Source organism: Lissotriton helveticus, chromosome 3_1 (assembly GCF_964261635.1).
Source record: "Lissotriton helveticus chromosome 3_1, aLisHel1.1, whole genome shotgun sequence".
In the NCBI taxonomy this organism is placed as follows: domain Eukaryota; kingdom Metazoa; phylum Chordata; class Amphibia; order Caudata; family Salamandridae; genus Lissotriton; species Lissotriton helveticus.
In genome coordinates this window covers 1,646,481,515-1,646,503,526 of record NC_136061.1, presented here as the reverse complement: position 1 = coordinate 1,646,503,526, position 22,012 = coordinate 1,646,481,515, and the positions used below count along the sequence as shown (strand labels likewise).

Here is a 22,012-nt window from a genome sequence, read left to right as displayed (position 1 = left end):
CCCCCTCCCTGCTACCCTGCCTAATGGACCTTCAACTGCCCACCACCCCAACTGAGCAGAGTGCTTAACCCATCCCATAACCAAAGTACTTGCTTGTAGGGGGGAGAGTGTCTCCCCGAGCAGGCGGCATCCCTGCGTGCTTCCGGGGTGCCCATGCCAGTGTCCATATGCAGCTGTCGAACTGTGTAGAAACGGTCAGCGATCGTCTCGACCTTAGAGTCCAGTGTGGGGGGGTGTCATTCGTCTCCGCCCGCACCTGCAAATCCACGGGGCGGAGAGCCCTCCGCTCCTCCCCGGCCAGATGCCTGCGAACCAGTTCTGCTGTCCCCTCCACGTTCCTGAGTAGATCTGTGCGTTCTCCGCTGTCGGCCTACGGTGTGCCATCCTTCCAGCCAGTCCCGAGCGGCGTCCGGGGAGTCGAAACACCACACCTTCTTGTCCGCTACCACTCGCAGCCGTGCCGGGTAGATCATCGAGTACGGCAGTTCCTTCTCCCTCAAAGTCTTTTTTACCTCCAGGAACATCTTCCGCCTTCTGGCGACCTCTGCCGTGTAGTCTGGGAAGAAGGCTATTCTCGAGTTCTGAATTTGGATGGCCGGCGCTACTCTTGCGGCCTGCAGAATGGTGTCGCGGTCCCTGAAGTTGAACAGCCTTGCTAAGATTGGCCTAGGCGGTCCTCCTGTCTTTGGTTTGCCCCCTGGCACCCTGTGGGCCCGTACCACCGAAAAGAAGTTCGAAAGGCCCTTGGGCTGGAGTCTGGTTTTGATGATATCCTCCACATAGATGTCCATTGCTCCTGTGTCTTCCGATTCCGGCACCCCCAAAATTCGTACGTTGTTGCGCCGGGAGCGTCCTTCTTGGTCGTCCAACTTTTCTCTGAGTAGTTTGTTGTCAGTTTGTAGTCGCTCCAGCGCCGTTTGTAATACAGAGACATCTTCGACCAAGGATTTAGCGACAACTTCAACTTGCTTGACCCGTTCGTTCATTTTCTGGAGGTCCGCCCGTATTAAGGTGACCTCTGTGGCCGTAGCTCCCACCGTCGCTTGCACTTGAGCCAGTGCTGTCAGGACATCCTCGAGCGTGGCCTTTTTCGTCCCCTCAGCCTCTGTCGCCTTCCCGGCGTTCTTGCGTTGCTCTGGCGGAGGAGTTTGCCTCTCATACGCAAACTTGTCCAGCTTGGCCTGGGTAGTGTTATGTTTGGGGCCTCTGGTGGACATGATTATGTTCTTGTAGGCGTTCCCGCCCGATGTTGGGGGACAGTGTTCGGGCCCAGGAGGGTTATCCTTCGTCCTTCTGCGTCTGTCTGTGAGGTTGCTGCGCTGTTGATTATTCAGTGCATGTGAGTCGTGTCCCCCACCGGCCTTGTGGTGCAGGGCCCCAGCCCACTAGAGACGCGAGGTCCGGCAGGTCGCCTACTGCACACCAGACGCAAGACGTGGTATCCCACCTACTGGTATCGGCGCTTATGTGGCCCGCTGAGTCTATATGCCTGCAGAGCGTCCCTTAGCAGAGGAGGTTGGAAACTGGGCCTCACGGCAAGTGCTGGGCCGCATCACCGCATTCCGCTGTGGCTTGGTGTCCCCTTGGTAGGTGTGCCGGCACTGCCCCTTGTGATTATTTTGTACAGTGTTGTCCCCGGGGGGGGGTGGGTTCAACTCACCACCCCCGCAGCCAAGGATAGGCACTTGTCCGTCCGCCTACTCCCGCCTATGCAGCGCTGCAGGGATAGCGGGTCACAATGTCGCTGCCCTGGAGAGCAGGCTGTCTCAGCGGGAGCTCGGGGTGCGATGCGCCTCCAGCGCCCAAAATGGCGGTTCCAATTCTCGAACCGCCGGTGCCTTCCGCGCCGCCTCAGGAAGGAGCCGCACAGTTGCGTCTACTGTCGCTGGATGCCGCCGGGTCCCGTCCGCTTCTCCAGGCACCGGAGGATGTTTCGGGGCCGTTCAGGCCGTGTGTTCCAGAGACCGGCACTTCCAGTCTATCGTAGCCGCCAAGCGTTCACATCCGGCCGGATCCACTCAGCCCGCAACACCGCTGCTCCCAGGAGGTCGGCAGGCCCCTCCCCACTCCGATCTTAGCCGCACGATTTTGGGCAGAGCCAAGGTCGTCGCTGCCTCGAGATTCCTCCGGCGGGTGCCGCAAGGACTCTGGGTCCGGTCCACCCCGTCAGACACCGTCACAATCAGGATAAATAGGTCGGATAGTAGCGGGAAGCCACCTCGTCCAGGAGCCCCTCTAAGCTGCGGCCGCCATCGTCGGCTGCTAGCCACGCCCCCGCACATTTGATTCTATTTGATATTTTTTCACATATAGGCAGGGCCACTGGAATTATGTGATTGTGCGGCCGCTGCTATTTTCACATACTTATAGGTTTGCCACATGTTCCACATAATCCACCTGCTGCTGCACAATCTTCAGATTTTAACCAACAAAATAGTTTCTAGCTCAAACAGTTCAAAAGTTACTAACAATGCAGCTGCACGTATTGCTGTGCCGTGCAGTGGAAGGCCTTTTGCAAATGTTGACTAGTCACTTTTCTGTTGCTTAGTGCTACATTTTGGTATTAAACTATTACTTATGAGGTGCACCCAATGCCCCCTGTTAACATATGTAAAAAGTACAAAATAATGAAGTAATACTATTAAAAATGTGCTGCATTACGTCCCATGATTTGGCTTCCATTTTACTCACAATGCTTTGCAAACCTTAAACTTTGCCTAAAATCACACATTCTTCTTGCCTTATTGTGACGTAAACGTCCGTAATCCGCATGGATCCAGACTATTCCTACCACGCTTTAGTCTCCACTTGTCCCGATCAAAATACTACCCCACATGTGTGACTGGTCCTAGAGCTTGTGACACGAATGGATCAAACCAGGTTCAATGCAGTGGGTTCCTGCAGGGTACACCTCATTAGAATCAGAACAGATAATCTGAGCTCAGCAAATATCACAGCTGTCCACTTGTTGCCAATCAGATGGAGTGAAAATTAAAACCATAACTAAAAGAGTTTAGTGAGATCATATAATGGGTCTGCGCAATTGCCCAGTTTTGTCAACTGGGTACACCAGAATGAGACATTAGCCTCCATTTTGAAATATTACTTAGCTATTCAGTCTCATCTGGGATAGATTGAGATGTGATCAAGTGATGTACTGGAGGGCTCATTATGGTCTTTTTCTCTTGCAGACCGGATGCAAAATGATGCTGGTTCTCTTTCAGTATGGCGCTATGGCGAATTACAGCTGGCTGCTGGTCGAAGGATTGTACCTTCACACCTTACTCTTCGTTTCATTCTTCTCAGAAAAAAAGTACTTCTGGTGGTACATCGCCCTCGGCTGGGGTACCGTTTTATGTATTTATATTGTTTCCCCAAAAGTATTGGAGCACCTGTTTGGCAGGAGTATGAATTGATGAAATGTGTAAACGCTGTCGTTGCAGGTTTGCCGCTGGTGTTTATTATTGCATGGTCCACATGCAGGCAGGTCTACGAAGATACAGGGTAAGCCTTTTTTGCAGCGTGACATCTCGCTTGTATATGCACATGTTTGCTTTGCACAATCCTGCCCTCTAGTGGTTGGCTCCGGAAAGGTTAGTTTTTTCACATACTATATATTTCAATATGAGAAAAGTGTAGGAGGCGAAAACAAAGTTTACCATACATTAATAATATAGAATTCAATTTTTAGAGAATTAATGTTTATAGCACTTTTAATACAGCTGGACTGAATTAAACTAAAGGTAACTTAGTAATGAGAGAAGGGGCGAGGGTTACTTTACAGGGGGAGATGCGAGGAGCATAACTTTCTTTGTGTGAGTAAGGCAAGACAGCAAGCAAGCTCAGCTTTCTTTTGAAAATACATAATATATGTTGCCCCATCCCAGTGTGTTTTCCCAGTCCTAAAAAGCAATCCTCTGTAATAAATCGGTAGAAGACTATTAACAGATAACCTCCTTATATTTCCTCACACATTTTCACTTCCCGTGCAAGAACGTGGTGAGTGTAATGTGGGGACCCTAGGCCACCATGCATACATAGAAAGGACACAGACACTGGAAAATGGTTACTGCAACTGGCCCAGGGCACGTGCACCCGGCCCCTTTTATTGGCATAGTCACATGTCCTGTGACGCCTGTGTTGGATGGGTGTGGAGTGGGGTGTAAGCCAGCCCTCTGGGAGTGGCTGGTTCAATTGAAAGACTAGAACAGTGAGAGAGAGAAGAACTCAGTTTATTTAGACCTTAGTCTTTAAACAATCGGATAAAATTCACAGCCCTATACAAAATCAGCTAAAAACAGAGAATACAAAACCTGTTAAAATCTATCCATTCCTTCTATACACTCCGCCTTGTTTCTTCTATTCGACATTTAGTTTCATTACTGAGAGTCATTAAAATATTTAAAAGTATAAAAACTTATGTACATTCTAAAACAGAAGATCAGGTCTTTTATAAAACAGAAGATCAAGTCTTTTATAAAAATGTATAGTAGTGGAGGGTTCTTTTCATTATATATTATCCATTTGCTGTACACTATTAAATCCGTTTGAATTTGCGTCACCCCTTATTTATCAATCAATCAATCAATCAGTGCATTTATAAAGCGCGCTACCTACCCGTGAGGGTCTCAAGGCGCTGGGGGGAGGGGGGGTGGGGGGGGGCGCTACTGGTCGAAGAGCCAGGTCTTGATGAGTCTTCTGAAGGCCGGCAGGTCCTGCGTCTGTCGTAGGCTGGTGGGAAGAGTGTTCCATGTCTTGGCGGCGAGGTGGGAGAAGGATCTGCCGCCGGCTGTGGTTTTCCGGATACGAGGAACTGTTGCGAGGGCGAGGTTAGCTGAGTGGAGGTTTCGGGTGGGGGTGTGGAAGCTGAGGCGGTTGTTGAGGTATGCAGGTCCGGTGTTGTGTAGGGCTTTGTCTGCGTGGACTAGGAGTTTGAAGGTGATCCTCTTGTTGATGGGAAGCCAGTGCAGGCCTCTCAGCTGGGGTGTGATGTGGCTGCATCGGGGGACGTTGAGGATCAGTCGTGCTGAGGCATTCTGGATTGGGTGAAGTTGTCTAAGGAGTTTGGTTGTTGTTCCTGAGTAGAGGGCGTTCCCATAGTCGAGTCTGCTGGTGACGAGGGCATGGGTGACGGTTTTCCTTGTGTCGGGAGGGATCCATTTGAAGATCCTGCGGAGCGTGCGGAGGGTGTTGAAACAGGACGCGGAGACGGCGTTGACTTGCCTGGTCATGGAGAGGGTGGAGTCGAGGATGACCCCCAGGTTGCGTGCGTGGTCTGTGGGTTCCGGGGCTGTGCCTAGCGATATGGGCCACCAAGAGTCGTCCCAGGCCGATGGGGCGGGTCCGAGAATGAGGACCTCCGTCTTGTCTGAGTTCAGCTTCAGTCTGCTGTCCTTTATCCAGTCGGCTACGGCCTTCATTCCTCTGTGGAGGTTGGCTTTGGCGGAGTGGGGGTCTTCAGTGAGGGATATGATCAGCTGGGTGTCGTTGGCATAGGAGATGATGTTGAGGTTATGTTGTCGAGCGACGTGGGCGAGCGGTGCCATGTAGATATTGAACAGCGTCGAGCTGAGGGAGGACCCCTGTGGGACGCCGCAGATGATCTTGGTGGGTTTCGAGCGGAAGGGTGGGAGGCGGACGCTCTGGGTTCTGCCGGAGAGGAAGGACGTCGTCCAGGCCAGGGCTTTCTCTTGAATTCCGGCGTCGTGGAGGCGTGTTGATAGGGTGCAGTCGCAGACTGTGTCGAAGGCTGCTGATAGGTCCAGAAGGATGAGGGCGGCTGTTTCTCCCTTGTCCATAAGGATCCTGATGTCGTCCGTGGCGGCGATGAGGGCGGTCTTGGTGCTGTGGTTGCTGCAAAAACCGGATTGGGAGAGGTCTAGGATGTTGTTGTCTTCGAGGTAGTGGGTTAGTTGTTTGTTGACAATCTTCTCTGTCACTTTTGCCGGGAACGGGAGCAGGGAGATGGGCCGGAAGTTCTTGAGGTCCTTGGGGTCCGCCTTAGGCTTCTTCAGAAGGGCGTTGATCTCGGCATGTTTCCAGCTTTCCGGGAAGGTTGCTGTCTCGAAGGAGTTGTTGATTGTTTTTCTGAGGTGGGGTGTGATGGTTGTGCTGGCTTTGTTGAAGACGTGGTGAGGGCAGGGGTCAGATGGGGATCCGGAGTGGATGGAGTTCATGATTTTGATGGTGTCTTCGTCGCTGACGTTGGCCCAGGCAGTCAGGCGGCTGGTGCGGGTGGGGGTCACAGGGGTGGTGAGCTCGGTGGTGGGTGCGGGGGTGTCGGAGTTGAAGCTGTCGTGGATGTTGGCGATCTTGCGGTGAAAGAAGGCGGCCAGGGAGTCGCACAGGTCTTGTGATGGTGGGATGTCGTTGGTGTTGGAGTTGGAGAGTTCTTTCACGATGCTGAAGAGCTCTTTGGTGTTGTGCGTGTTGTTGTCTAAGTGGTCCTTGAAGGTGGTCCTCTTGGCGGTCCTGATGAGTTGGTGGGGTCTGCGGGTGGCGCTTTTGTGGGCTGTCCGGTTGTCAGGTGTTCGGTCGTGGAGCCATTTCTTCTCCAGTCTCCGACAGGTGCGCCTGGAGATCCGGAGGTCTTCGGTGAACCAAGCGGCTTTCTTGTTGGTGTGGTTGGTTGTGAAGGGCTTGAGGGGGGGCGAGGGTGTCGGCGCAGTCATTGATCTACTGTTTGAGGTTGGTTGTGGCGGTGTCTGGGTCGGTGGGGTCGGCGGATGGTCTTAGGGCGAGGGTGGTGGTCAGTTGGTCCTTGGTGATCTTGCCCCAGCAGCGGCGTGGTGTCTGTTGGGTGCGGTGGTGGGTGGCGGGTTTCCTGAAGGTGAAGTGGACGCATCTGTGGTCGGTCCAGTGGGGCTCGGTGGTGTGGTTGAAGGGGACGTGGGGGCTGATGGAGAAGATGGGGTCCAGTGTGTGTCCGGCGGCGTGGGCGGGTGCCGTCACGAGCTGTTTGAGTCCGAGGTTGGCGAGGTTGTCGATCAGGTCGGTGGAGTTGGCATCGTTGTTGTTCTCGAGGTGGAAGTTCAGGTCCCCGAGGAGGATTTAGTCCGTGGAGGCGAGGGCGTGGGTGCTGACGAGGTCGGCGACGGCATAGCTGAACTGTGGTCGTGGTCCGGGAGGTCTGTAGACGAGTGTCCCTCTGAGGGTGGTGTTGGGGTCGGTGTGGATCTGGAAGTGCATGTGCTCGGCGGTAGTGAGGGTGTCGTCAGTGTTGGTCGAGACTCTGATGGTGTCCTTGTGGATGATGGCGATTCCCCCTCCCGCTCCGTAGGTGCGGTCTCTGGGGGAGATCTTGTAGCCATGTGGGATGGCTATGGCGATGTCTGGTGCTGAGGTGGCGTTCAGTCAGGTCTCCGCCACAAAGGCGACGTCGGGTGCGGTGGAGTCTAGGTGGTCCCAGAGTTCAATGGCGTGCTTGCGAGCGGATTGGGTGTTGAGGTTATCCTTCCGGTGTTGCTAGATATAGTTTACAGGGAAGTTTACTATCCTTACTTGAGCTTTTCCCTAGCCAGTGCATTCACCTCTTTCAGATAATACCCAAGAGCAATTGCTATTTCTAGATGTTCCATTCTTAATAATAAAACAATCGCTTGTGCTCTTGCTCTAATGTCATACTTTATAAATAAGGGTCGCACTATACTCATAAAACAATCCAGTAATATGTGCACTATTCCGCACTTAGTCCCTAGCCCACATTTACATATAACATCAGGGTACATCATTTCCGTCATCACTTTCCCGTCCAATCCCCAGGGGATAATGCCAATTCTCATTTTTAAGATGTCCCACCTAAATCCATGGTTCGGCAAGGCTTCCAAGTAAGGATACCCCGCGTCGGCTTCCCATACCTCTATCATGTTATGGACAGATTTTTTATTTCTTACATATACTAGGTCTTGTGTTCTGGAAAGTTCCCTTCCTTGTGCTCTTAGAGAGCTTTTTATGAAATTAACCTCTAGGGAATTTTGGGTTACCCCCACTTTTAGACAACACATTACATCCTTTATTTTCTTTTTTGCCTCGGTTGCCCATCTTAGGCTGCTTTGTCGGATCTCCTCACTACACCAGTGAGACCTTTTGGTCGTCACCCTGAGATTGGCGTTTCCAGAATCTGGCCACTAGCATTTTGGCCTGAGTATTCCACCCTATCATTCCTGTTTCAAGTCTAATCGCCTGCACCATTGCCGACTTTGGTAGGGACAGAAGCATTTTCAAAGCCTTACTTTCTTCCCGGTCCCAGTCGCCTTTCCCACTGAAAAGGAGCACCTCTGCTCCGTATAATACTTGTGTGGGCACCATGGCTGTAAAGGCTTCCAGCATGGGTTTGTGTGACATATCACCAAAGTTTTTATTACATTTTTTCAAACCACAAATGGATGCTGAAGCTTTTGCATTCTGATTTTCCATATGTTTGTTCCATTTTAAACTAGACTCGAACAGTAGGCCCGGATATTTATATTCTTTTACTATTTCTAGTTTGGTTTTATCAAGATACCAACAGAAGCTCTTTGACCCTTTCCCGAAGCACATGACCTTTGTTTTTTCCATGTTTACGGTTAACAGTTTATTCTTGCAGTATTCATTAAAAGCGTTTAATTTCCTCTGTAACCCTAACTCTGTCTGGTTAGTAATAACCAAATCATCTGCATACAGCAGGCATGAGATCTTTCTGCCACTCATTCTGGGGCTGGCACTTTTTTCCACCTCCAATGCTGCTGGTAAATCTGCTAAGAAGACATGGGGCCAGGACACAGCCCTGTCTTAGTCCGTTTCCTTTGTCTATTTTCTTTGTGAGTGCCCCCTGAGTGTCTTTTATTACTTGGGCCCAGTTCCCTCTGTGTAATTCTTTTAATATTTCTAATAAGTTCCGTGGGATATTGTATTCAATCACGCACTCCCAAAGTTTCCCCCGGTCCACAGAGTCGAAGGCTGCACGGAAGTCGACAAAGCAGCACCACATACTCCCCCTTTGTTCTATCGACTTACGTGCCAGGGCCCACAGTGCATAGCAGTGGTCCACCGTGGACTGCCCTTCCTTAAATCCCTCCTGTTCTACCGGGAAGATTTGATTGGCTTCTACACAGTTTTTTAGTTTGCCAAGCACTATTTTAGCGCAGATCTTCTCCCCAATGTCCAGTAGATTAATTAATCTATAGTTTTTTGGACTATACATGTCCCATTTCTTGTGTATGGGCCGTATTATTGCCCCTTTCCAGGTATCAGGGAATTTCCCACTATCTAGAATAATTTGGAACATGTTTGCGAAGAATTTAGCCCACGAGTCTGGTTGTGTTTTAATTATCTGTGCTGGGAGTTTATCGGGGCCTGCTGCTCTTGTGAGGTTCAAGCCCATTAGCGTGTTTTTAACCTCAGTGACTGAGAAGTTGGGTTTCATATCTATTACCAGACCGCTCCAATCTGTGTACAGATTCTCTTCCCGCTCTGTCCCCGGGCTATACAAGTCATGTAAATATTCTTCCCAAGCGGCTTCCTCCACTATGCAATTCATTGCCCCTGGCTGGCAGTCTGCTGCTGAGTGCACTAGTTTCCAAAACTGGCGTAGATTCTTTTTTTCTATCGCCTAAAGTAGTTTTAATCAGCACCCTTCTTTAAATTCTCTTTGAACCCTCCTAGTTAGCATATTATACTCTCTTTTTAGGGCCTCTAGCGCTTTTCTACTATCCTGGTCCCTGTTTCGGGCATTACGGCATGCCATCCTCCTGATTTCTCTTTTTTTCTCCTGGCATTCACTTGTAAACCAACCAGTTACTTTCCCCATCTTTCTATTACTCTGATCAGTTTTATTATTATTTCCACCGTTTCTAACTTTTAGTCCCTTACTGAGTATTTGGACTACCTCCTCAATTTTACTTGTGTACCACTTGAGAGTTTGTCCACTCACAGTCTCAAGGTCTAGTTTTTTAAACAGACTAGAACAGTGACCAGCAGGTCACTACATCCCTCCCAAACTTTATTCAAACTGGAACAACAAAGTCCAACCTGTGGGAGGGAATAAAACAATAACAGAAACTCCCACTGAGTCTATTCAGCTGCTTGCAGAACAAGACAATGGTACAACTGCAGCTAGGATCACCAGTTCTGCTTGTCACAGTTCAGTGGTGCCCTGCGAGTCCGGTCCTCCTTGGACTCAAGGCATGGAAGTTGACACCAAAGTCTCTATATGTACAGTTCTATGTGATGGTGTAGGTGGAGTGATAGTTAATCTGGTAGATGTTACACTTTCACAAATCAGTCCTGGTTGTTGTTGCGCCTTCGCAGAAGCAGCATTGTTTCTAGCTACAGAATGGTGGAGTAGTTACAAACATCCCTCTCTAACCAGGATGCCCCTCTCCTGGGTGTTCCCCTCTCACAGGATATCCTGGAGGCCCTCTTCACCAGGCTTCCACTGAACGAGGTGTTCTTCGATGTGTCACTCCAATGCCACCCTCTAGGTTTATGGGGCAAGCGCTACGAGTCCCACCTTAAATTCCCTCGCTGCACCTGGAGGGTAGTTGTTTCTTGTTAGGATGACTCCTGCCACCTAGAGACGTGTGCACCTGCATTAATAGGATGGTCTTTGGAAGAACCAGCTTACAACACAAAATCGCCGTCTTGCTGGGACTTGCGGAGGACCGACTGTAGACTCATCTCTCGTGGCGGAACTCGCTCTCACTGGCCGTCCCTGAGGCCTTTGCCCCTGGATCGCCACAGTCTGCAGTGGTTGAATCCTCTTCTAGACCCCACAACCCAGGGCACTCAGGACGTCCGAGCAGTCTCACCATCCAGTCTCATGTGCGACCCCAAAGGAGGATGTCACAAATGGTCCAGCTTCCTCACATCTGCCGTCACCAGGTTTGCATGGTGTTACTGACGACTTCTGGCCAGCTAGACTCTCATTTTTTTTTACCTTATTTTATTGGCATTTGTGCTATAACAGTACATAAAATTGTACGTATATTGGTTCAGTCTTTGGCGTACTTTCATCCATAACCTTTTCATAACAAACTATACCCCCTGCCCCCTTGAGTTGCTTGCTAATAGGCGAGTTGTGGAAAGTGTGTGCAAAGAGGTGGTCGGGTTCAAGGTCCCTAGAAAACGGCTACTGTCTCGCTGTTTCCTTCAGGTGTGCGGTGCGGTTTGCTCATCTTGCCCATTGTCTGGGTCCGGTGTTGCCACCCTCGGAGTGTTCCCTTCGCTGCTAGTGTCTGCGTCAGCTGCCACTAGTTCCCCCACAAGATCCTCCCAGGCTCTGCCCTTCTCCATCTTGCCTATTCCCTTGCTGGCCTCTCGGAGTAACAGTAATTTTCTGCCCCCGCCCATCTTTCGAGCTCCCTCCTCCAAGTGATGAGTCTCGGCCCTCCCGGCGCCTTCCAGTCCCTAGCGTTCTCCCCTTTAGCTAAAATATAGGCAAGGTCTTGAAACTTCCCTGTCACTCTGTTTCTAGCTGTGTGAGGGAACCACCCTAAGAGCAAATGTTCTGGGGTCTGTGGGAGTTCTTTGTTGATCAGGTCACTTATTATATGTCTGATATCCTCCCAGAATGTTTGCAATATGGGGCAGCTTCAGAACATATGAAGTATGTGCGCCTCTCTTCTCCGCACCTGGGGCAGGCTGCAGTGTCCACGCCAAAATACCTTCGGATGCGAAATGCCGTTAAATATGCTCTATGCAGCACATAGTAGTTAATTAATGTGAAGCGCGCGTTCCGAGATACTTTTGGGGTGCGTTCTAGGATTTTGTCCCAGTCTTTCTCAGGTATTGGTTTACCGATGTCCTCCTCCCACTGTGTTCGCAAGCGCTCTAGCGGTAGTTGCATATCCCGCCGCATTGCTTTATAGAGACAGGACACTGTCTTGATCCTTCCTGCCGATAGTGCGACATACCTGCATCCCGCTAGCGCTCTCGGCTGTGCGTCCCCGGTCTTCCAGTGTATCCTAATCCTGCCCATTAGAGCCCTGTGCTTGGGGGCGTGGCTTGGACGCCGATGGGGATGGTGGCGTGAGCCTGCAGTTCCGCGCCCGATCCCGCTATTTCTCCTGATAAACCTCGCCTAAGTGCCGCTCGCGGTGCAGGCGCTCTGCTCGGAACACCGGGGGTAGCTAAGGAGCACACTTTCGGAGAAGCGGAAAGCCGGAAGGCGTGAGGAGAGCAGATTTCGCCGTTGGAGGTGTTGTGGTCTGCATACAAGATGGCGGCAGCCCCGAGTCAAAGGGAATGAGAGGAGAGGTGCGCAATACCATGAGGGAAGAATAGCAGAGGAAAGCGGCTGAAAGGGCGAGCGGAGTGGGATCCACGCTACGCAGAGGCCGACAGACGAGTCTAGAATAGAGTGGGCTCCCCGCAACCTCAAAGAACTGCGATTGCTGCTACGAACTCTGCTGCCTCGGATGGCGGCCGTGAGAGGAAGGCATCGTTCTCAGGATGCAGCCCGAGACGGTCCGACTATGGATGGCTGAAGAGGGATTGCGCAGAAGAGCACCGTCCTAGGGAGTGCACAGGTGCGGGATCGACTGGAACCGCCACTCCGAACTAATAGGGGGTCGGTAGCACCGCACCGAAGCCCCGATAAATCCTCTCACCCCTGGGCAGGGCAGCGGATCATGGGAGTGCTTATCAAGCGGCATGAGGTTGAGACGCTGACAGACACACCCCGGTGAGCGCTGTGGAACGGGCCGACGCCTGATAACGAGGTCAGCGACTTGGAACGACACTTTGGAGGAGCGTGATCAGACCGAGTGAAGTTGCAGATAGATCGTTCGGAGAGGAGGGGCGGCACTCCGGGACCACACGGAGCGGCTCCCTGGGCGACAACGAGCACTTAAATACTGGTACTAACACACCTAACCGGCACTCCCGCCATTGCATAGCTACTATAGTGCTACTTTACTGGGCCCTGCTCGAACATTGCATCTGGGGAGGTGAGGAGGGCGCACGGAGGGGGCCAGCCAAATAAAAGAAGGCCAATGAGCCACTGACTCCCTGCTGGAGTGTGAAGGAGAACTTCTAGTGGTGCTCGTTGTTCCCTCGGAAGAGGACGCGACTGAGGGTGAACAGCCAGTCTGGAGACGGAGGTGGAGCCCCCCGAATTGAATGCGCCTAAACCCACTGCTGAATCCCGATGGTAGTAATAGCGCTGTAGCAGAGAGACCACGGTAGAAGCACAGAGCTGATTGCTAAGACAGGGGTACAGCCTGCCTCACGGGGACCCCGGAAACCTGAGAGGAGATCGCCCTTCCGTAGGTGGAGCGGAGGGAGAGGCTGTGACTTGCAGACGATTTAGTCCCCTGACGTGATACTTGCAAGCTGAGGAGCGGGCAGGGTTGCCGTGGAAATATACTTGGAGAAATTCCGTTCTGGTAATCGGACTGAGGGCCGGTGAACTGTTTGGATGGGTAACGGAAACGGTGATTTTGGTGATCAAGATGGCCGCGAATGGCCGAGACCTGAAAGTGACACAGGGGCAGGACCAGGCGAAAGAGCTGGTGACAGGCTGCAAAGCTCCGACCGATCTAGAGGGATCGGCGCAGGAGCAAAGACTGAACAAAAGGTTGTATGGAGAGTTGGTTTAAGACGGTTGTGGCACCTGAGGGCCTGTCCCCCTTCTTCTCTTTAGAACGGGCGCATAGGGTTCCTGCCTGGCCGCCTCTACAGGGCCGCCCGCCCCGGCCGGTGGTGGTCAAAGTATTGCATTTCAAAGACAGAGATCTGCTGATACAGAGAGCACGTGCGACAGGTCCTTTCCAGGTGGACAACAGTTCGGTCACGATCTTCCCGGACTACACTCAGGAGGTCCAAAAGCGTAGAGCCTCGTATTTGGCTGTGAAAAAAGAACTGAGAGATGAGGGTATACAGTATTCCTTACTCTTCCCAGCTAAATTGAGAGTGATCATGGATGGATCGACCCACTTCTTCCAAACTCCTGAAGAAACATGGTCCTGGCTTGAGTTGTACAGGGCTGGTACAGACCGCAGAGGCAGAGGAGATAGAGAGAGGCAGAAACCTATCCAGGTGCGAAAACCACAACGCATCCGCAAGCGAAACAAACTCAAGAGAGCGATGCGGGATGTCCAAATGGCAGCGGACAGACAGGGGGCTCTGGTGGCAACTGCAGTGATGACGGGCTCACAACAAGAGGGGCAGTCGGTGGGCTCAGACTCCGAAGATGGAGGAGGAAAATCTGGGGGAGACCTATCGGACGTTGAAAGTGCTGGAGGGCCATCGGTCACCCCTCAAACGGCAGATGGGATCTTTAACGAGTGACAACTTCGAGCATGGACCACGATAACTAGCTCTGATGGGATTGTTGACCCTGGTGATCTGCAGAGCAGCAGGTATTGTGGCGGGACATCCGATGGGATCTTGGGCTCGGGGTGAGGGCCTGGCCTGCCACCGGTTGGCCCTGAACCACCCCCCTATTGCCCTTAAGGCCATCTGTAGTGGCGACTACAGAATAGAAGACTGTGTGTTATGTTACAAGTTTGGATGGGGGCTGATGATGTGTTATTGGGTCCTGTTCTGGGGAAGGGGGTTGTGGGAGTTTTCAAGGGAGTTTTGACTAGGGGGTTGTGCTGCAATGATGTGGGCGATCGAGAGATACTGTTGGGGCGGTTGAGGGTCGGCTGCAATGGGGACGTTACCTAATCTGAAATGTCTTACATGGAACGTCCGTGGGCTTCGGACTATGTCAAGGCGTTATAAGGTACATGCTTATTTGGTGCGGCGTGGTGTCCAAAAAGCGCTTTTGCAGGAGACTCATTTAACCAAGCAGGAGTGTACTGCACTGCAGAGGAGGTGGCATGGCCAGGTGTTTGGCACGTCCTACTCGGCGTTTGCCAGGGGAGTGCTGATATGGGTGAGAGCGGGAGTCCCTTTCCAGGCCACGAACCATCTGGTAGATCCTGAGGGTCGATTTGTAGCAGTGGATGGAAGGCTATACGGCCATGACGTGGTTCTATGCAGTGTGTACGCTCCCAATACGGATCAGGCTCGCTTTTTCGATGGACTAACTGGTTTGTTGGCTCATTTTTTAGCGGGTCCTATAATATTGGGAGGCGATTTTAATTCCATTACAGATGTATTGCTGGATAGATCACACCCACCACTGGCAGACTCCCCAGTGCGCAGACTAGCTACACATAGGAAAGATTGACAAGAGAGATGGGGCCTTATTGATGTATGGCGCGAGTAACATCCTGATTCTTTCTTTTCAGCAATACATGCTTTACATGTGAGGATCGATTCTGTATTGTGTAATTGACCATTAGCTGCCATGATAACTCACACAGAAAACGTAGCCAGGACCATCTCAGATCATAATCCCTTGTTGATATCTGTTCAGTGGCAGCGAGTGAGATCAGCTGTTCCCACATGGAGGTTGCGGCCTGATACTTTGGAGGACCAGGTGTTCAGCGAAACGGTCCAACAGGGGATTGAGTGTTACTTTGGTGAGAATGAGGGCACAGCCACTACTAGGTCAGTGGAATGGGATGCCATGAAGGTGGTGGTGAGGGGCCTCTGCATTGGTAGGTTTTCGAATGAGAGAACGACAGTTCTGGCTGATTTGGAGAAAGCGGAAAATGTATTGAGGGGTCTAGAGCAGCAAAGGCCTGAGCAACCGGAATTACAGGCCCGGCTGCAGGAAGCAAGGGAATTGGTTGCGACAGAAACGGAACGATTGCGGTGTTATGATTATAAGTTTTATATCACCAAGGTGCATGCGGAAAGGGACAAGGTGGGTACACTGCTGGCGAAACTTGCTACTCCGGAACCTAGAGGGAGTCCGATCATGAGTATACGGGTGGGGACGGGGGAAGTGGTCTGTTCGCAGGCCGCAGTCTTGTCGCACTTCTTGAAATACTACTCGACTCTGTATGAAAGTCAGCTGGAAGCTGAAGCCCCTGAAATTGAGAATTACCTGGCGGGCGTTCAACTCTCGGTGCTAGATGAGGATACTGCGAAGGTACTGGTCGGTGAAGTCACGATGTCGGAGATTAGGGTGGCCATCAAGCAGATGGCTAGGAACAAGACGCCGGGGGTGGATGGCCTACCGATCGAATTCTATGCAAGATATATAGATGTTTTGGCGCCCAGGCTGTTAGGGATATACTCTGAAGCCTTGGAGCTGGGTCGTCTGCCTCAATCGATGAGGGAGGCGCTGGTGGTTCCGTTGCTGAAACCTGGCAGGGAGGCTACAGACGTTACATCATACAGGCCGCTGTCCATGCTGACGGTGGACTACAAAATTCTCAGTCGCATTTTGGCCACTAGATTGTTGCCGCACATGACCACGCTGATTCATACAGACCAGGCAGGCTTCATTCCCACTATGAACACCTCCATAAACATCCGCCGTTTAATCCGAATATTGGAGACTCACCTGGAGTCAGATCAAAAGCCAGCAGTGCTGTCTGTTGATATCGAGAAAGCTTTCGATAGCCTCAAATGGGTGTACCTTGAGAAAGTGCTGGAGAAGTTTGGATTAGGTGGAAGTTTTGGGCGCTGGACGAGAGTTCTCTACTCTTCCGCGACGGCTAGGGTGAGACTGGGTCCGGTGATATCCTCCGACTACCCGGTGCGTAGGGGGACGAGGCAGGGATGCTCGCTATCTCCTCTGTTATTTGCGTTAGCGATTGAGCCGCTAGCGGTCCAGGCGCGAGCTGGGGCGCTGTACAAAGGGATTGGCAATGGGGGGGAGTTTCATCACATATCGTTGTATGCGGACGATTTGTTGCTGTACCTGGAGGATACAGGAGTGGCGCTGGAGGGTGCAGTTGCAATGCTCTCGAGCTTCGGGAGACTGTCGGGCCTTAAGGTAAACTGGAACAAGACATGTGTTTTTCCATTGTGGACGGATGCGCCTTATCCTCCTCTAACAGTAGATGTTGTCTGGGAAGGAACTTGCTTTACCTATCTAGGGGTCCGCATATATCACGATGCTATAGATATGCTGGAAGGAAATATAGGACGCTGTATTAGGGCTCTGAGGGGATGCATGACTTTTTGGGCGTCCCTGCCCCTTGCGGTGGCACTGCTAAAGATGGTGGCTTTGCCCAGGTTGCTCTACTATTTTCGCTCATTACCGGTGTGGATCCCCCAGCGGGTGTTTAGAGAACTGAGAACAATGATTACTGGTTTTCGCTGGGGTCATGGGAGGCGTAGGGTGGCACTGACTACACTGATGAGACCCAAGCTTGAGGGAGGGATGGCGGGCCCTGATTTTGAGTTATATTACCTAGCGGCACAGTTACAGATACTAACCCAAAACATTGCTAGAGAATTTAGAGGTCCGGACCTAGTTAGAGGGAAGGGCATTCAAAGACATATCCTGTCATATATAATATTGCAACAGAAGTTAGAGTTGAGAGGCTTGACCATGGATGAGAGGACTCTACGGATGTGTTGGCACAGGAGCTTGAAGAGAGCGAAGTCTGCGCGCCCATATGCGCCGGAGATTCCTCTGGGGATGTTGACAGCGCTGCCGCATGGAGGAGACTGGTCTCCTTTATTGGAATGGGAGGATCTGGGCCTTCAGGTGGTGGGAGACCTGTATATTGATGGGGTGTTGGTCCCCTTTAGAGCACTTCAAGATCAGTTTGGCCTCCCGGATGGGAGTTACCTGTTACATGCGGCGGTAGTAGCGGCGATACAGAAACACTGGAGAGGGGGGTTGGTAGAACCCAGCACGACTATGGCTTGCCAATACGTAGTAATGGCTGCGGGTACAGTTAAAGTGGTTACATGCATCCACTCTAGAATGCTGCACGAGGGGCTGGAGCCGCTTATAACTCTGAAAGAGAAATGGGAGGAGAGCATAGGGAAACCCATACCGGACACGGTTTGGGGACGTATTTTGGAGAGAGCATGGAAGGGATGCAGAAATGCCCGCTTTCAGCAGGTGCATTTCTTTATATTACACAGGGCCTATTTGACCCCTGGGAAGATCAGAAAGTACTTCCGGGTACAGAATGCAGCGTGCCCAAGATGTTTGGCGCCTGAGGTAGAGCTGGATCATTTACTATGGGGATGCCCGAAACTAGGAACGTATTGGTCGGAAGTAGGGGAACTCCTTAATGCAATCACTGATCGACAAGTGGAGTATAACATGGCGACATGTCTGCTGCTTTGGTTCCCTCACACGGCTAGGACAAAAATCACGAGTAAATTCATTGACCTCGGACTTATACTAGCCCAGAGGGAGATAACCTGGCACTGGAAATCTAAGAAAGGCCCATCAGTTAAGAGATGGATGAATGAGCTGCAGAAATGGACCGGATGTGAGAGTGTGGTTAAGCTGAGGCAGGCCGCTCGGACAGCAAGTGAGAAGGGCCTGGAGATGGCGAGGGCCTGGGAGGCAATAGTACAGGCCCTGAAGGACTATTTGACAGAGGATGAGGATTAAGGAATGATTTGAGTAGGGAGTTCCATGGGACGAGAAGGAGTGTATATATAGACCCTCAGGTAGCGAAGTCTTGAGTGAGAAGTTATGATTATTGCCCACACCAGCAGCAGTTGGGGGGGAGGGATAGGGGGAGGGTTCGTAGGGATCCGATACAGACAGAGGAGGGAGGCCTGCAGAAGAGAGCCTTGGTTATAGGCGAAGGAAGGGCCGCTAGCGGAATGGGGCTCCGGTTAACGTATAGATTGGTTCACAACAGAAGATTGAGAGAACTGATACGGGGCGGCTCTGAAGTGTGACTGAATGGAGCGGGGTATGCTGACAATGACATCAATTACCGCTGGCGAAATGCTGTATTCGGTTGAGGGTATGGGGAGGGGTTTGGGAGTTATAAAAAAGCAGATACTAAATCATGTTGCTGACCGGATATCTCTGTGAGATGGCCTCCTTGACATCATTCATGGATGGGACGTGTACGCCGCCCAGCCTCCGGGATGTGGGCTGAATGGCTGTGTGCAACTCTATTATAAAAATGTGCCTTATGATGCTCTGGGGCGGGAAGGTTGGACTACTTCAATATTTTGTTTAATGAATCTGCAATAAAAACATATTTTAAAAAAATAATAATAATTAGAGCCCTGTGCTTCAGGAAGTGACCCCCTGGAAAGTCATTTGTGGTTGCAAGTCTGCAAAGGGAAGGAGCACAGTGTCACGGTATAAGTCGCCCATCTCCCGCAGTCCTGCCTCCAACCAGTCCTCCAGTCTTGTCCAGTGTTCCCCCTGTGGGAGGTAGAGCAGCATCGCGAGTGGTATGCCAGGGGAGTAGGGAGTTGCTGCACCCACTTTCCTCAGATATCTGGTCCAGCAGAGCACTATCACCTTGGTCTCCGTTGTGTCTTCAGCCGAGTTGCGACGCACTCGGAGGAGGATTCTCGCCAGCGTGGCGTGTCTCGTGCAGTTGGGCACCGCTCCAGATCCGGGTTTTGATCCGCCGCTAGCCACTGTATTAGCCAGTATAGTTGTGCAGCTAGATAGTAGGCCTCGAGGTCCGGCACCGCCAATCCGCCTTCTGCCGTGGGGCATCTCAACATTGTCAGTGCCACCCTCCGTCTGCCTGTACCCCAAATAAATGATGTAATTTTTGAGTCTAGCTCCTTGAACATTGCTCTCGGAATCCATACCGGCAGCGCTCCGAAGTAATATAGTAAGCGCGGTAGTGTCACCATTTTCAGAACAGCCACCCTTCCAGCTACGGATAGCGGAAGCGTTTCTCAGAAGTCCATTGCTGTTTTTGCCACCCTTATAGCCCTTCCTACATTACCATCCAACAGGTCTGCCGCACCATGAGATATTTTAACTCCCAGGTACTGCAAGCAATCGGAATCCCAGCGCAGATGTTCAAGCGTAAGCGGTGGGGGGGTATCAGGTGCCAATGGGTAAAGGCTGGATTTTTGCCAGTTAACCCTGAGGCCAGACATAGTGCCGAAACGAACTAGCATGCTGTGCGCGCCCTGCAACTCCCCATCCGTATTGCGCAAGAATATTAGGAGGTTATCCGCATATAATGCGATGTACTGTTTCCCTGTCACAGTCTCCAAGCCCCCGTAGTCCCGCCCGCTCCTGGCCCTGCTCGCCAGCGGTTCCATGGCCAGGGTAAACAGGAGCGGGGAGAGGGAGCATCCCTGCCTCGTACCTCTCTCCACCCTCTGTCTGGTTGAGATAATCCTCCCAGTGGGCACGCGGGCCGTAGGGGACGTGTAAAGGAGCCACACCAATGTCAGAAAACTCTCTCCCAGCCCCATCTTGGTTAAGACCTCATATAAATATTGCCACTCCAGGCTGTCGAATGCCTTTTCAATATCTACTGCGAACACTGCCGCCGCTTGTTTGTCATTCCCATCGGAGTCCATTACTGCCAGGAGCCGCCGGATGTTTATGGCTGTGTTCCGCCCTTGGACAAATCCTGCCTGGTCTGCATGCACCAATAGGGGCATGTGCAGCAGGAGACCCATCGCTAGGATTTTACTTAGGATTTTATAATCCATATTCAGCATGGACAGTGGCCTGTGGGGCGTATAGTCATGAGGTTCCTTCCCGGGTTTGGGTATGGGGATAATAAAGACTTCTCTGGCACTCTCGGGCAGCTCTCCGAACTCTAGGGCCCCCAGGTACATCGCTGCCAGTTGGGGGTCAGCTTGTCTGCATATGTTGCATAAAATTTGTCCGGTAGGCCATCTGTGCCCAGGGTCTTGTTTCGTGCCATGCCCTTCATAGCAACTCGTATCTCCCGCTACGTAATATCAGCCCCGGGTAATTCCGCCACTTCAGGGTTCAGGACTGTCAGCGGCAGGACAGCCAGATATTCCCTGATTTCTGCCGGTTCGCATATGCACATCTTCGTGTAGAGGTTGGCATGGTATCACGTAAAGATCTCATTGATCTTGTCTGGCTCATAGTGTCTGGTCCCCCCTTCATCCTCCATCTCCAACAGAGGAGGGCCCCTAGTTGTCGGGTTCATCAGCCACACGAGGAGTGAGCCTTACCTGTCCCTTTCAGCATGTGTGTGCTCTAAATACTTCTTGTAGTCGAAGCTTCTAAGCCTCTCTGTTTGCTTCGCCACTTCCTCTTTAGCATCTAAGAGTGCCGCATGCAGTTCCGGGCGTCCCGGCCTCTTGCGTTCTATCTCTCTTAGTGCCGACTCTGCCTCCTCTACTTCACACGTGATGACGCGCCTAACCCCCGTGGCCTGTGTTATACACTGGCCTCTCAAGACCACCTTGAACGCGTCCCACTCTACATTCTGTGACCCAGCCGTGCCTGTGTTGGTTTCAAAGTAGTGCATTATTTCGTCTCTGATCTCCTCTCTGAAGACCTGGTCTTCCAAGGTGTCTGGGTGGAGCCTCCATGTGGGGATTACTGCTGGCGGGTGTGCCAATTTCAGGGACATGAGCAGTGGGTTGTGGTCTGAAATGGTGCGTGCGAGATATTCTGCACCTGTGACAAGGCGCTGGAAGTCTACTGAGCAAAGGAGGGCGTCTAAGCGTGCGTGTACTTCATGGACCGCTGAGAAGTAGGAGTAGTCCCTCACTTGTGGGTTCAGCGTGGGCCATGAGCGTATTAGTCCCCAGCTCTGTCTCCATGTGGTGAATGCTTGGGAAGCGCGCGCCGCCTGGGAGTTTTGCAATGGGGAATGGGACCTGTCTAGTAGGACTTTGTCCACGCTATTGAAGTCGCCCCCTGTTATGACCGTAGCCGCAAGGTATTGTTCTAGTCTGTGGTTCAGTGTCGCTAATGAGGTAGGTTGGTCCACGTTAGGGGCATAGATGCTAAGTAATCTAATCTCTAAGCCCTCTAGTCTCCCCTTTACTGCCACGTATCACCACCACCGAGTTTAGTAATTGGAACGGCACCCCTGCTTGAATCCATATTACCGCCCCTCTCGCATAAGCCGAATAGGTGGTGCAGTAGAGCTGCCCGCTCCATCTTTTGTGTAGTGCCTGCCCTTCCTTCTGTGTTAGGTGTGTTTCCTGCAGGAGGGCTATCTGGGCTCCCCGTCTCCTGAGGTGCTTTGACATGGTGTGCATTCCCCTAATGTTCCACGTCATACAT

The 22,012-nt window shown here is 51.7% G+C and overlaps 1 protein-coding gene across 3 annotated transcripts in view; it reads left to right on the top strand.

The window, feature by feature from the left end:
- Positions 1-22,012, top strand: part of SCTR (secretin receptor) — a 703,893-nt gene that overhangs the window by 535,082 nt on the left and 146,799 nt on the right. For all 3 annotated transcript variants that reach the window (XM_078682401.1, XM_078682399.1, XM_078682400.1), the window contains exons 7-8: positions 3,192-3,345; positions 3,444-3,504. In XM_078682401.1, the coding sequence (XP_078538527.1) occupies positions 3,192-3,345; positions 3,444-3,504 (215 nt within the window). The remainder of the gene's footprint in view (positions 1-3,191; positions 3,346-3,443; positions 3,505-22,012) is intronic.